The sequence below is a fragment of the Hypomesus nipponensis genome, chromosome 13 (assembly GCF_054491055.1).
Source record: "Hypomesus nipponensis isolate SF chromosome 13, ASM5449105v1, whole genome shotgun sequence".
NCBI classification, from domain to species: Eukaryota; Metazoa; Chordata; class Actinopteri; order Osmeriformes; family Osmeridae; genus Hypomesus; species Hypomesus nipponensis.
Window position 1 is genome coordinate 6745001 of NC_140373.1, and position 15100 is coordinate 6760100.

The following is a 15100-nucleotide window of genomic DNA, read 5'->3' on the forward strand; positions in this document are numbered from 1 at the left end:
ATATACCAATGATAAGCATGAAAGGGAGTAGACATAGACAACCACGGGAGGGGGAGGAGCTTGTGGTAGATGTTTAGGTGTGTTTGTATTGACAACCTGCCACAGGCCAATACTGCTTTTTTTGGAGACACTAAGGAACACAAGTAATTGTAAATTACCAGCCGCTGCACATTATTCTTCCAAATCTTTTAATGCGTCATCTCATTCTAGAATTGACTACCCATTTTTGGGGACCTTTTAATATTTTCACATGGAAGCGAGACTAATACCAAAGCTTTATGTACTTAAGCAGCCTTGTTCACCTGTGTGTGGGTATGAATGATGTGGGTGGGGTTTGTATTATATGTAAATGCAAAACATGAATAAAAGTTTGTTGAGAAACTAAAAGTAGGACTGAGAATTATTTTCACTTTAATTACAAATGGTAGTGAAGTCTGAACTAAATCAGTACATTGTCATGTGGTTTCACCAGTAAATGGTTTCTACATGCCAGCAGCAAGCAGTAAGGCTGATGATAAAACTATATTTTACAATGAGTTATTAGATTTTGTTTCACCAGACAATTCAGATGGAAGAGGTTGTCGCCACTCTGATGCTATTGAGGCAAACTTCTATGATATCTCAGAGTTGTAGCTGGTTACATTGTAAACCTAAAGTAATAAGTGGATTACATTTGCTGGCCATCTGTCACACTGTATAGAATACGGGTGAATGGACTAGCTAGTGGTAATCCTGGTGGCCACGGGCACATTGTTACATTTGATGTCTTTCTTATTAAGTCCAGTCTCATCCACATAGGACACCCTCACACAAGTTAAAATAGTCATTTTATTATCTTCACAATCATATACATACAGCTAGCACTGTCATTCATGCATCACCAAAAAAAGACTAAATTACATATATTCATCAGTCATGACATTTGATAACACATTTGTAGATTTTTACATCACACAAAATACAAAAGAAAACCAAAAGACTAGGATGCACCCTGATTACTGTTGTAAACTGATAATTAATTTTACATTTAAATTAAATAAAAGACAAAAGGACATGGTGGATTTGGTTCCCTCTACATAAAAACCTCTCCTGCTGAACTGCATGTGTTTGTCCGCTGCATCCAAGGCCTCGTTCTGCTTCTCTAAAAATGCAACCTTGCTTTACTACCATCACTAATTTGACAACACTGGATGGCAGCCAGATATGTTAATAAGCATTTTCCATGTCAATCATGTTGGACCAGAGATTATTATCAACATTACATGAGGCAGGAAGGATGTCTTTTTGGGGAATTTAAACAAGGTTGAAAATGTAGTGTCTTCAGGCGAGTGTGGCACATGTATATGACCTTAAGTTCCATATACAGTAAGCTACAACCTCCTGATGTACTCACTCTCTCTCTCACACACACACACACACTCGGTTCAATGTATCTCAAGGACATGGTAATCATGCCCATTCTGCATAATATAAACAGAATTAAGTTTACCTGAAAATGGTGCAGTTGTGGTTTTACACAATCAACTCACAACCGACTGACAAAAACTAATTACAGTACAATTTTAAAATAATACAGAATAAAAGAAAGCAAGTATACCTCACACAGGGAAAATAAATGCTTTGCACTTTGTTAGGTTGCTCTGTGTGAAGTGAAGCTGGCTCCACCAGCCCAGATCCAGGACCAGCTAACTGGCTTCTACTAGTCAGGCAGCTAGGCTTCCTATATAAGGCAAAGAAAAACGACTCTCGCGTGTACGCTGTACGCTTTTATGCTGCCATAGAAAAATAGAAATGCCAAAGAAACATTGAAAGGCTGTATTGTGGGGCTTGGGGGCTTATACAGCATAATTGTTTTGTTTTTAAAATTTGTATTCAAGCTCCAGGTCATAAATTGAGTGAGGTGGTAGGTGGGGGAGAAGGAGGTGTGAAGTAGTCAGGAGGAGGGCAGTGGAAACTGCAGGTGTCCCATGAGTCATGACAGACACCCAGAAAGACTCCTCTACCATCTTCACTGCATAGGATCAGATGGTGTCAGAGGACCTCCCACTTGTCCCCTCACAGAAAGAGCAACACATGAAATACAACTAACACATAAGTGATAAACACACAAAAGAACCTGTCATAACACACACACACACACACACCTATCAAAGAGACCAGAGTCCATGAATGAAAGGATGAACACATCACACTGTAGAAGATGAAGGATGCACTGAGCATAACAGAGGAGAGACAGAGAGAGAGAGAGAGAAGAGGAACTACTATTCAGTTCAGTCAGTCTACCAGCCAGTCAGGAGGCCACTGCAGCTAGATTTCAGCGACAGTCTTGTCCCTTTAGCATTTCCACATCATATCTCTGTAGTATATATCCCATTGATGCAGTGACTTTAGGATGGCTAGAGAAAGGTTCAAAGGCACAGGTTATTTTGCTCAAAGTTTGGGCTGGCCACCACCCAATTCCATGCTCTCACCAAGAGAGCAAGCTGATCCGAGTGTGGATGGGTGCGTGTATGCGAGTATGTCCGTGTTGATGCAGACGGTCTGTACCTGTGTGTGTGTGTTTCCACCTGTGTGTCAGAGTGTCTCTGTCCTGTCACAGCTTGTCCCGCTCCATCAGCTCCCGCAGCTCGTGTTGGATGTCCTCAGGAAGCTCCAGGGCGGGCAGGTCCTCCAGAGCGATGTCCTGAGCAGGCATCTCCAGAGGCGGGAGCTGGGGGATGGCAATCTCTTTGGCCTTCCTGTCCTGACCGCCTCCTCCCCCCCCTGCCCCCGGCAGCATCCACAGCTCCGAGCGTTCCACGAAGTCTGTGTCGGCCCCGTCGGCGTCGCGCCTCAGCCGGGCGTTCTCGCCGCGCAGCCTCTCGCTCTCCTGCGTCAGCTTCTCGTTCTCCCCTACCAGGTGGTCCACCAGGCGCCGCAGGTTGGCGATGGTGGTCTGCTGCTCCTCCAGACGCGTCTTATCGTCCTTGGTGGCTTTGGAGCCCTGGCAGGGGGCGAGGGGCGGAGGGGAGCCCCGGTTCTGGAGCAGGTACAGCCAGGTGTCGTACTCCCTCTCCGGGCGCTGACCCGGACCAGGGGGAGAGAGGCCAGGCAGGCCGGGCTGAGCCTGGACTTGGAGTTGGCCCTTGACCTGGGGGTGGTCTGTGGAGGACTGGCTGTGAAGCTTGTCCCGGGGCTTGGCCTCTCGTCTGGCTCTCTTCCAGCGCTCCTCAATCAGCCTCTGCTGCTTCACATGGCTGTCTCTCTGCAGCTCCATGGACAAACGTGCCTAAACAATCAACAAAAAACAACAACAATAAACAAACACAAGCAGAATAAAGCTGATCTGAGGCACGATAATTAACAGCTGAAGCACCATGCCTCAACTGTCAACACAGATACATTTCAGAGTACCTAGCAGGGGTATTATTCTTTCAAGTTCTTGGAGACAATGAGTTGGCAGTTCCATAGTAGGTCATCTCCCAATGGTGACAATGTATAATTGAGACTTGAATAAATGTGTAAAAATAACATGGGTTCATCAAGGGAGTGGGGTCCTCTATTACTGGAATTAATTATAGTGTTAGAGGGGTCCTTGTCCTGTCCTGTGTTTTCAAAAAGTCTAGCTATTACCTAACAGCCTACAGTGTGTTTACTAAATATTGACCAATAGGACGGATGGCAGGTCAGAGTGTCGGACCAACTGATAACATTACAGCGCAATTTCTCTCTTTGGCTCTCTCCAGCACTCATATGACAACAAACGCAGCAAAAACATTTTGTGACAGCTTAAAGTCTCTCACCTGCTCACACTCTGTCAGCATCATGGCATCCCTCAGCATGTCTGCAACAGAAAAACAGAGCAAGAGGAGAGCGAGAGAGCCAGATGGAAGCAGAGACGTTTACAATGACATGGTACAAAACACAAGACAGCTACACATTCGTAGTAACTGTAGTCCCACGGTCAACCATACGTGATGTCCTACCTGCAGCCTTTCCATGGCAGGAGATAGCCTCCTCATACTTCCCAGCTGCCAGTAGACGATCTGCCTTCCTGCATTGCTGGTGGGCCTGAAGAATGGGTAGTGGTGGGAGCAAGTAGGAAAGCGGCCGGTGTTAGGGGTTTTAATATCTCTATGTTATAAGCAATCCACGTTACAAACTGTATTGCATACATGCCATGTTAGAGACATGACCAAAGGACAATCAGATCTAAAGCCAGGTCCTCTAAATGTTTTACAGGCCACTTAGGAAGAGGATTAGGGGGTCTGACACAAGAAAACTTCAACTAATCTGGCAGTTGGTTATCTTTCACACACTTTCGCTTCATGTTAGCTACATTGCAAGTAGGTTAACTTCGAAAGCTAGCTTCGAAAACTAACCGACTATAGCTAACTACAGTAGTTAATATTTTAATCAAGCTTTCTGCGCCACTTCCTCTTTCGCAACAGATTGAACTGCTACAGTACAGTAGTGTCACGGACGTTCAAAGGTTGTATTACAGTTTGCCCGATATTGTCATGACATACGAGACGAGTTAGCTTGGTTCTGTCTACACCGCGTTGCTTGACAGCTAGATCGTTATATAGCTGACTATCTATCTAAGCTTCATGGCCAGATTTCCACCGATGGCTTTGTTTCGAGGACAAAATCCAAAGGCTTGCAGCTATGCAGGCTAGCTAGCTAGCTGACAACAACAAGCGGCAGCTGTCAAAGCAGGCAGCTAGCTAGCATTTCATAGCTGGCTAGCTAGCTGTTAGCAAGCAAGCTAGCTTGATATTGCAACATCACTTCAACAGAAACTTACCAGATTTAGAGGACTATCTGCTACCTCCATCTGAATATTCTTCACAAATGGTAACTACATGAAAGTTGTCGCTTTCCCACACCGACGGTCATTGGCGCCTGCTAATTCTGCGACCATATATTCTGGTTCAGTCGGACTGCAAAGAATAAAAAACGGAGAAAATATGGGGCAACCCGCTAGCCGTTGCTATATTCAGAGCGTCATTTCCGATCATAGTTGCCAGGTTTGCCACGTACGATCCCCCCCTTGTCAATGTGTCTACGAACTTCCCCATAAGTCTAATTAGACTAATCATGAACATATATTGCCATCTGCCTGATCTTAAAATTCAGACATTCACACATTTGGCTCAACAAAAATAGTAGTTAAAACAGCACACCGTATATGTAATAAGAGAATGAGAACTACTGGGATGATATCCTATTACACCACTAGATGGAGCTCAAGTCTTGTCATCTGTGACTGGGCAGCAGACTATTGGACATCATGACCTGATACTGCATACCTTGTCAGCACTATGTACAAGACACAAGCCCAGCACGCCACTTCTTCTAACGTATACCCAGGAGAGAAACATCTCTAAACAGAATTTTTGGCAGGGTGCCAGCAACTGTGATAGACATTCACTCCTCAGTTTGAACCAGTATTATGAAAAAGACATCTCTTGTCCAGTGGTGTTCTTTTTGTTCTTTTGGGGGGGGGGGGGGGGGGGGGATATGTGTTTGTACACATTGTTTTATTTCGTTTTATTTACCTAGTAATAGTATGCTTTAATTTATACTGAGATATCTATGAGATAAAGGCTTGATAAATGTGACCTAGACCATGCCATCTGTGACCTTAAAGTTAACAAGTGGAGTATCAGATTAAAATAAATGTCACATGAACTATAAAGTAATAGAATCCTTGAGTAGAATAGAATATATCTACTTTGTTTCTCTCAAAAAAACTTTGGATTTGTTTGTTTTTTCTTTCACCTAAAAACATTACAGCACAGCCCATTGCAAACCATACTACACAACATATGATTAATACGATTATTATGTGTAATTATCTGTGTATATACTAGACTTTATGTAGACTGTGTGACTCCCTTGTTCTGACTAGAGAGCCCAACTATCCAGCATACACATGAATATTCTAACAGGCTTAGTGTTCTGCAGCTCTGCAAGGACCTACTGTTCCCCATACACTGACGTCCAGAAGGAGCCATCAGACTGGAACTCAGTGGGTGTCCCACCAAACAACAGACCAATGTGAATTTTAGTCATAACTCATTGAAAAATGGTGTTGTCCGTTCATGTACTGTGCATCAGAGCTGGGTGATAGTGGCATCATTGTTCCATGAAGGGAGGTGCTCTGAGTGCACGCCGCTTCAGGAGCAAAAGAGCTCCTCCTAGCATGTTCTCTCTTTCCTTTCCTTTCCTTTCTTTCTTTTCTTTTATTATCTTAACTTTTCATTTTTCTCTTCTCTCCCTTTCTTTTTTCTTTCCTCTGTGCACAAAGGACAACAAGATCCATTTGTTATATTGAACATAGCCCGACACTTGGCTTCAATGACAAGGCTGAAGTTATATACTGTCCCGTATAATGTAGTACAGTCAGCATGCTCAGTCCGCATTGCCACCAACTCAAACACACACACACAAACACACGCACACACATACACAACCACGCGCACACACACACACGCCGTCTGTATTGCTGAGGTGTCCATCTCTGTCCACAGCTGTCAGGAGGGCAGGAAGCGGGTCCAGTGTGAGCTGTCATTCCTGTGAGGCCGGTAGAATACAGTGGAATGTGAGTGTAGGAGGGAGTTTGACACTGTCCTTTTACCTGCTGGCTGAAAAGTAATGATGAGCCAGCTCTAGCTTTTAGGCTATGTCTCCTTAGGAGGCCTGGAGATCCTCTGCCCACTCTCCGCCACTCTCTCTCTGGCCCTTCTCAGCCCCTCTTCCACCCCGGCCTTTGTTCCTCCAGGATTTCTGCTTAGGCTGGGCATTTCCAAGCATGTTCAGCTGTGGAGCAGGGCAGTGGCAGGTTCCTGTTGGGGTGTATGGAGAAGCCCACGAAGCCTCCCACACACAGACCTCCTCTGTAAAGAGAGAAAGGGGGAAATTGCAGGGAGCTTTGAAGACTCCCCTCCCTAGCAGGACAATGCCCCCCCTCAGGGAGCTAATGTGCTTAACAAATATGTCTTTCTTTTTACTACACATGTTAGGCTATCAGGCAGCCAGGCCTTTGGAGGCCTGTCAGGTGTCCCTCCCACTCACAGACTCTTCCTCTCTGGCTACGACACACTGACCAGAACCAGCACAGGCCTCACGTTTATGAGAGAATGGTGAGGTCGTCATTTTATCTTCAGAATCCAGCTTCACTTTTAGCTTCATAAAATATTTCAAATTTGTGAACTGAATATCACAACTTGAGAGCAGCTGAATATATTGATGAAAAAACGTTTTTGTCACCCATTTCAAACCACTATGTTAGACTCGAGAGTGATTGTTCACACAACTGTTAATATTTTATTATTATACAGTACATTATTTTAGCAGATCCAACCAAATTTTGAATGGTACTTGTTTAATTTTGAGCCATGTAGATATACAAAAACTGTGAAATGTAATTGAAACCTTAAAATGTCTGGTTTTCTTGCCAACAGGCTGGGTAGACAGATTGATAGAGTCATTATCAGATGTTGGTGGACAGTTATTAATGAGGGGTTGAACTTTCAAGGCCAAAGGTAACCAAACTTTACACAGCGACGTGTGAGAGAGAGACCTCCATAGACCCACTGTCAAAACTGCCATTTGTCCACCTATCGCTGAGATCATGACATGGCCTTTTTTCCCTTCAGAAATTAAATGAAAAGTTAAACCCAAAGAGAGGGAAACTAAGTTAAATCAAACTATAATACTAACTTATAAGAATGATTTGTTTTATAATCAAATTAATCATCAAATTAAAGATAATGCTATAAAAACCACATGAGAAGATGGTCCTAAATTAAATAAGAAATGGTGTACACTGAGAGAGCACAAAAGAGAGAAAGAGAGAAAGAGAGAGAGCATTTACAAAGTCTTAGGTATTGAGATATTATTACAACCATAACTCTACTGACTGAGCTTATGATGGGGAAAGATATAAAGAAATATGAGTAGTAAGATATTCTAGCGGATCTCTCATGCATCTTTTAAAATGACAGAAAGTCAATTTCTTCATGTCTTTATTACTGTCATGAGTTTTAAGTTATTTTAATCCATACTTGAAAAGCAACAATCCGAACAAAAAGATAACATAGCAGGGGGATGCACTGTGGTGATTTTAGCTGACGTACCAATGACGCATAAACAGAAGGCTGAAGCAGAAGAGCTAAGAGACGAGCATCTCTGTGAAAACAACCCTCTCAGGCCCAGAGAGGAAGAGAGAAACTGACAGAGAGAAACACAGAGCCAGGAAGAGAGAGAGAGAGAGACAGAGAGAGAGAGAGAGAGAGAGAGAGAGAGAGAGAGAGAGAGTGAGAGAGAGAGAGAGAGAAAGAGAGAGAGAGTAAGAGAGAGAGTGAGAGAGAGAGAGAGAGAGAGAGAGAGAGAGAGAGAGAGAGAGAGAGAGAGAGAGAGAGAGAGAGAGAGAGAGAGAGAGAGGGTATTCATCAAGTATGAGGTATTGAGGTATTATTGCAACCATAAATCTACTGACTGATCTGATGATGGGGAAATATGTAAATAATAATGAGTAATAAGATATTCTGTTCTAATTCAATCACTCATGCATCTTTTTAAACTGACGGACTGGTTATTTTCTATGTCTATATAATCAGCTGAATATGCAATATCATAAATTCCTATTATCTCTGCTATCTGCACTGAAAGTAGGAGGAGCTGTGAATTGTGTATGCCTAACATTCACACTGAATACAGTCCTAAATATACATCCAAAACCTCATCAACATGCACACCTCATCTTCCCTGCCCACTCATAAGATCCTAAATGCCAAGCAGGTGGACAAATAGGCAGACAGACAGGAAGACCTTGCTTTACATCTATGAGACAGACAGACTGACAGACAGACAGACAGACAGACAGACAGACAGACAGATACACACACACACACGCGTGCACGCACACAAACACTGACACACACAAACAGACAGTGGTGGGTGAAGGAAGGAAATCCCCCTCTCAAGGCCAGGCTCTCATTCTGAGTGGTTGTCAGTCTGACATTCTACCATACAAGACTTGACTAGATCACTGATGAGGAACAGATCCTTTTCCTTTTCATCTTTAATGCTAATATATTTACTCATGACAGATGTAACACTGATTATTTGAGATTATTTGTTTCCAAAGAGGTGACTTCGAAGTGTCACATACTGTAATACAGTTCTTGTCCTGTGTGGGTTTACTGACTATGTGATTGTCCCACTGTTGTGTATTTTGCAGCCCACGCAATTATAAGCTGTTGAGTCGGTATTGGTGTCTAAGATAAGAAATGGTGCCGCATTCATTGTGGTTGGTAACAATACTATGAGCTTAGTGATGATGAAAACACAACTGGTTTATTATGGTGTAAAGCTTAATATTAGCATTTCTTAAAATAGCTTTATAAATTGTTTGTATGGCATTATCAGCCCACCTCTACCATTGATTCAGGAACCTTCCTCTCCATGCCCAGTATTGTTAATCTATAAAGGAGTCAGTAGATAACATTCCAGCAAAAACTGTACAAGAAACACTGCTCTTGTCCCAGCCAAAAGGTAAGACTTAGCTATAGTCTTTCATGGAAACAACAATAGAATGAACCATCAACTGTTTCCTGGTAAATACAATATGGCATGGGGAACATTACTACAATCGATCTCTTTTACTGCAGCAATTACTACGCTTACTTTCGTTGTTTGTTTGTGCCTCAATTCTCCCAATTGTATCCCAATACTGAGTCATAAGTAATATTCAAAACAAAAGATGAGATGGCAGAAGGATGCACGGTGGGGATTTTAGCTAGCATGTACCAATGACGCATAAACAGAAGGACAAAGTGGTAGAGCAAAGAGAAAAGCATCTCTGTCTAAACAACCCTCTCAGGTCCAGAGAGGAATAGAGAAAAGGACAGAGAGAGAGTGTGAGGGACAGAGAGTGAACAATAGGGGGGGAGAGAGAGAGAGAGAGAGAGAGAGAGAGAGAGAGAGAGAGAGAGAGAGAGAGAGAGAGAGAGCGAGAGAGAGAGAGAGAAAGTGTGTGTGGGCCAGTCTATTTGTAGCTCACAGGGGCATATGATGGCTGAAATGACCCCACCCCCCATCCCATCCTACCTGTCTTCTCCCACCTTACCACTGATTTAAATTCATCATTACAAAATGCAAGTGAAACACACTCAAACCAAAACCAACGGGACAGTGAATATGGATCTAAGTTTGAGTGTCAACATACTTTGAAGCCTCTAAGGGTGGTGCCTAATCTCTTATCTGGGGGATAAGAGAATTGTTTGTTACAAAACTACCGTCACCGCAACATGGGCCAAAAGCATCTTATTAAAAAGAGACAGTGATTATACTGAATGGGTGGACCCTGATAATCACACTGACATCCATGGGTGATTAATGACTGACCTTCAACCTTTAGGACAGGGTGTAACCATCTCTTTATCTGCCAGAGGAAAGCTGATCGATCGCTGAAGATGAAGTGATGGATGCAAGTTCATTTTAATAATGTCTGAAGGTAATGATGAGATCCCCAACTCTCACATACACAAACACCTTGCCCAGATTCCATTATCTCCCTCATAATGATGCTTGTGAGCTCATATATCTTCTGAATAAAATTGATTGGAAACAATACCTGCCCCTAAGTCTATCTAATGATGTTACAAAGGAGTGGGAGACGCTGAAGGGGAATTTAGCCACCAAAGTCTTTCATTTAGTTGCTAAAGAGTGGGTGGAGAGAGACATTACCAGCTTTCTGCTGTTTAAAAAAAGGTCTAAAAGTCGCTAATGCTTTTACAACAAAGTGGGAGTGAATTAGAGAGTGCTAACCGCTGGTAGCTAATATCCATTTAATTGAAAGCCATTCAGTTGAACAGACTGCGGTTGAACATAAGACTATGGTACTGTAAGCCGAGTGGCAAGGACTGAACATGGAAGTTCATGCAGTTAATTTATTGTAATAATTCCTCTCTCACAGCTGTCAGTCTGGCCCGTTTGAAGAAGAACAGCACATGTGACACTTCTTATGAGCCCACCTGGTACACTGCATAGTGTACCAACTTGCTTCTTAGGAGAACACAACAGGAGCAGCTTTCCTCCTTTAGAAACCTCATCCTGTCAAATAAAGAGGTAAATCACCCAGCACCTGCGTTTCATCATTTAGGAGAGAGAGAATTATAACATTTATTGGATTTTCCGTCACAAGAGAACAGGAGATAAAATCCACAGCATTTACATAAAAGAACCTGATCCATCTGCCTGCTTGCTCTTTAGCAGTTTTTAATTGGTGGGGATTGAAACTCACAAGCACGCAGCAAAACATCATTATTGGCTCCTCTCACAGCGGGATATACTGGATATGTAATTACACGTGCTATTGTTTAATTTTCCTCTTGACGCCTCAATTAGACAAAGAAAGGAGCAGGGGTTGGATTTCAGCTCATCTGAGAACCAGTGCAAGTTTCCCCAAGTGAAGTTTACATAACATCTAGGTAATATCAAATATCAAATGAATTTGTCATGTTTTGATGAATGGTAGGAAAGGAGCAATAAGCCATATTAAAAAATCATAAAAGATCCCGCGCCCTAACTTGGTATTATTCCGGTGCTATCTGTTCCTTGAAGAGGGTGCTGTAGAGTTTAAGACTTGATGTGTGATCCATCTATTTAGATATTGGATCAAACAGATGATGAGGAGAGACACAATCACATCTCCCTCTTCCTATATTCAAATTAGTGAGTGAATTATTCTTCAAACCCTCGATCTGTTCCCTCTCATTACCTTCATAGATGTGAAAGTTAACCTCACTCTTCACCTCATAGATGTTTAAGGTTGTTCATCATCTGAACTGAGGCTGCCAGTTTTGCAGAAGGCAGTATTTATCCACGCATTTCAAAAGCAAATGGGACAGAGCTCAATTATTTGACATGGAGAGTCTGTGTAAAATATGAACCTGTGTCTCATCTCATAATATCAGAGATGAGTTGGAGGCACATTGTCTCTATCTCTCCCATATCCCAGCTTCGTTATGGATGTTGCAATAGTCACAATTGCAATAATTCAATTTTCCTTTCAATTTGATTATTGCCTTGACACATTTATCCAATATGACAATACATTCTCCTCTAATGGTGTGACAGAGCATTCAATTTCTCTACTGGTGCTGTCAGATTTATTTCATTGCCTCTGCATACTTCTCAATTCATCAGTTGCATGGCCACAGAGGCTGTAGTAGGCTGCAGGCAGGATGAATTATTTGATTCGGTGCTTTGCAATTGGCATGCCTTCACTTTGCTAGGTATAATATTAAAATGATAAAGATAAACTAAATTTGGAGTCTCTCTCTATTCCTCTTTTTTCCCAGAAAGTTTCCTATAAGTCCAAAAGAGTTATGTATCCCTACTTTTATTTCCATGCTGTTTCATGGTAGGTTTTAAGTGTTTTGGTGGGTATATGAAGGGTTTGTGGAGTCATGGCAAACTGTGGCTCCCCACCCAGGTGCAGGGAGAGTCCAGATCAATACCCCGGAGGTCCCTTTGTCTTGAGCTGGGTGACTGGATCAATATCTTTACCTCATAACTTATCCCTGATCAATACCTGCAGTTCCAACTTCCAACAACAGTGATTCCAGCTTCATGTCTCTCCCATGAAGCTTCAGAAATGGGCAGAAGACCTTAATTGTCTGGTGAAAGTAATTTGAAAATCCCCTAAAAATTCAACGCTGTAAATAGGCAGGTAAAACCCCTCAAACAGTAGTGAAAGGTGCTTGCCCTTCTATTCTGTGTTTGGGGTTTATGGTGTTTTTCATGTAAATAGGGGACATATTATTATTTTAAACCGACAAAAGCAGTAATGTATAATCATACACTGGAGACACTGGAGATACTGTCATAAATGTCGCTCTAAACTAAAAATACATGAAAAGTCTTAAGTCCATATCAAGAAGTTCCTGTTCCTCTGTATCAACAGGGTGATTATCCCTGTAACAGCATACTGACACAATAGCTCTCTAACCCAACCCAGCATGTATCTCTCTATACATCCCTCCATCCCCTTCACCAGAACACACCGAGCGCTCTTCCTCCTGTCTCCATCAGCAGATTCTCATCCCACAGTGCTCCACAGCACAGCGGGACAATACCGTCAGACCTGGGCTAGGCCAGGGGAGCTGGCCAGACAATGGTGGACAGACCTGGGGCCCTCGAACAGAGGTCCACAGACCCAGTTGGACACTTCCTGTCCCTCTCTGAGATGCTGAGTTGATGATTAGTCAGCTAAGGCTTGGAAGGGGCGGGACCATAGGGCACCTTGTCAGCCAATCAAAAGCAGCTCCATCATGGTCGTGCTGAGCCTCTCCTACTACCAGTGTTCCTGTCCATAGGACCATCCTAGATATCCGGCAGGAAACAATAAAGCAATTTTAGTATGCATACAAAAAAGCTAGACAAGCTTATTTAATTTAGCTGTTTTCAATATTTGTCCTCAAGCAGCAACAAATAGACTTGTAATAAATAAGGTTGGCAGAAGCTAGGGAGGCCGTGGGCCCAGAAAGCAGTCAGCTCGTCAGCCCTGTCTCCCTGCCTTCAGCCAGGAAGACTGAGCACCCTGGGAGCTAATAGGACAAGGCGCGTTACAAGCTGAGAACATGTATGGCTAAGTGCTATGGCCCGTCAGGAGAGACTGATGAGGGGGTGTGAAGGGAGGGAGGGATTGAGCAGGGGTGGGGGGGAAGTGTAGACCGTTCTTCTGTGTAAGCACTACGTCAGTTCCTGCTTGTGGTTAATCATTAACCTGTGGCCTATGCAGGGCTACGGAAGGCCTGCAGACAGACAGGAAACGTAGGGAGGCAGACTGAGAATAGAAGCTGTCAGAGCGTCCTCGCAACACACTGGCCGTCCATCTGAGGCCTGTCTCTGTATCACTAGACAAGACAACATGGCGGTGACAATGCGTCAGACATAATCGCCCTGTCTGGAGTTTTCTGCTGCAGCCGACTCATTCAGGGAACAGGAAGATGTAAGTGGATGATGAAGTAGAATATTGTGAAATGGAGATGACTTGGCCAAAATAGAGAGGGTGTGAAAAAAGTAGACGAGATGGTTAGAAGATTCAAACTTATGAGCCCAAACATTGCCTACTTTGACGAGTCCATTGGTCTAATGACAGATGTGGTTTAGCCTGCAAGTCAACTGGGATCAGTCCCTGCTTCACAAAACGTTGCATAAAAGCATACTTTGTTCTGCTTACATAATGGTTCCATGCACTGTTTCCACTGCGCAATTCACTTCCCGCTGGCTATTAGATCACTCTCCAGATAATGCTGCTGGCCACTGTTTGGTGAGGTGCTGTAATATGCAAAGTGACTGGCAGACAGAGATGATGACACACTCATGGCTGCATTAACAGTACAGTGAGAGGTGGAGATCTAACCATGTGAAGAGACGCAGGCCTCATTTACCAAGACCATCTAAATGGGTTACAGACATGGAGTATGCCCTTTGTTACTGTATCTCCATTTGGGGTTAGGAAAAAACTGCTTTTGGTATGGGTGCATCTATAGGCCATCACTTAGCCTTGGTGTAGCAGAGGTGGTTTAGAACCATGAAAATCAAGGACAAATGCTCAGACCAAAGTAGAAAGCTTATTGCCTGTTGTTCTCACCTAGGAAAACCGTCAACATGAACAAAAACCAACGTCTGCAAAAAATAGCAAATAATAGAAATTGGATACATCAATTCAATTCAATGTGATATTACCCACGACATTTCTAGTCCCAACTGCTATGAGGATCCTCATTACAATGCCATTAGGTTGTAATTGCACCAAAATGACCGCCCTCTATTGTGTAAACCACACGGCCCTGAAATAGAAAGCAGACAGGGAAAACGACAGGAAGAGAACTGTCATCCCCTCTTCCGTTTCTATCTATGGACTGATAGGTCAACCGAGGTTTGAGGCTGCAGTAACCGTATCCCGAATAAAAACAAACGTAATCTTCACTCCCCGACCCCAAACTCACTCATTTAACAATAAACTTGGGGCATTATTAAGATCATTACAGAACAAGAAGAGAGTGAAAGCAATAACAGCTTTATAGAATTACAGCAAACA

The 15100-nt window shown here is 43.1% G+C and overlaps 2 protein-coding genes across 3 annotated transcripts in view; one reads left to right on the forward strand and one right to left on the reverse strand.

Moving 5' to 3' along the window:
* reep3b (receptor accessory protein 3b) overlaps positions 1-387 on the forward strand; it is a 15283-nt gene extending 14896 nt beyond the window's left edge. Inside the window, exon 9 of the mRNA XM_084669955.1 lies at positions 1-387. This exon is cut by the window's left edge and continues 890 nt beyond it. The gene's annotated coding sequence lies outside the window, so the exon portion shown is untranslated.
* A 427-nt stretch (positions 388-814) lies between these two features.
* nrbf2b (nuclear receptor binding factor 2b) lies at positions 815-4995 on the reverse strand. 2 transcript variants are annotated; one of them, XM_084669954.1, is made up of 5 exons: positions 4787-4995; positions 3966-4050; positions 3783-3823; positions 2548-3268; positions 815-2396 (listed from the first exon to the last, which is right to left on the reverse strand). In XM_084669954.1, exons 1-4 carry the CDS (start codon positions 4814-4816, stop codon positions 2594-2596), a joined length of 831 nt encoding a protein of 276 aa, XP_084526080.1. In that variant the 5' UTR covers positions 4817-4995; the 3' UTR covers positions 815-2396; positions 2548-2593. The 2 variants fall into 2 exon arrangements, with proteins under 2 accessions (XP_084526080.1, XP_084526079.1); XM_084669953.1 differs by having other exon boundaries at positions 815-3268.
* Positions 4996-15100: the final 10105 nt, after the last annotated feature.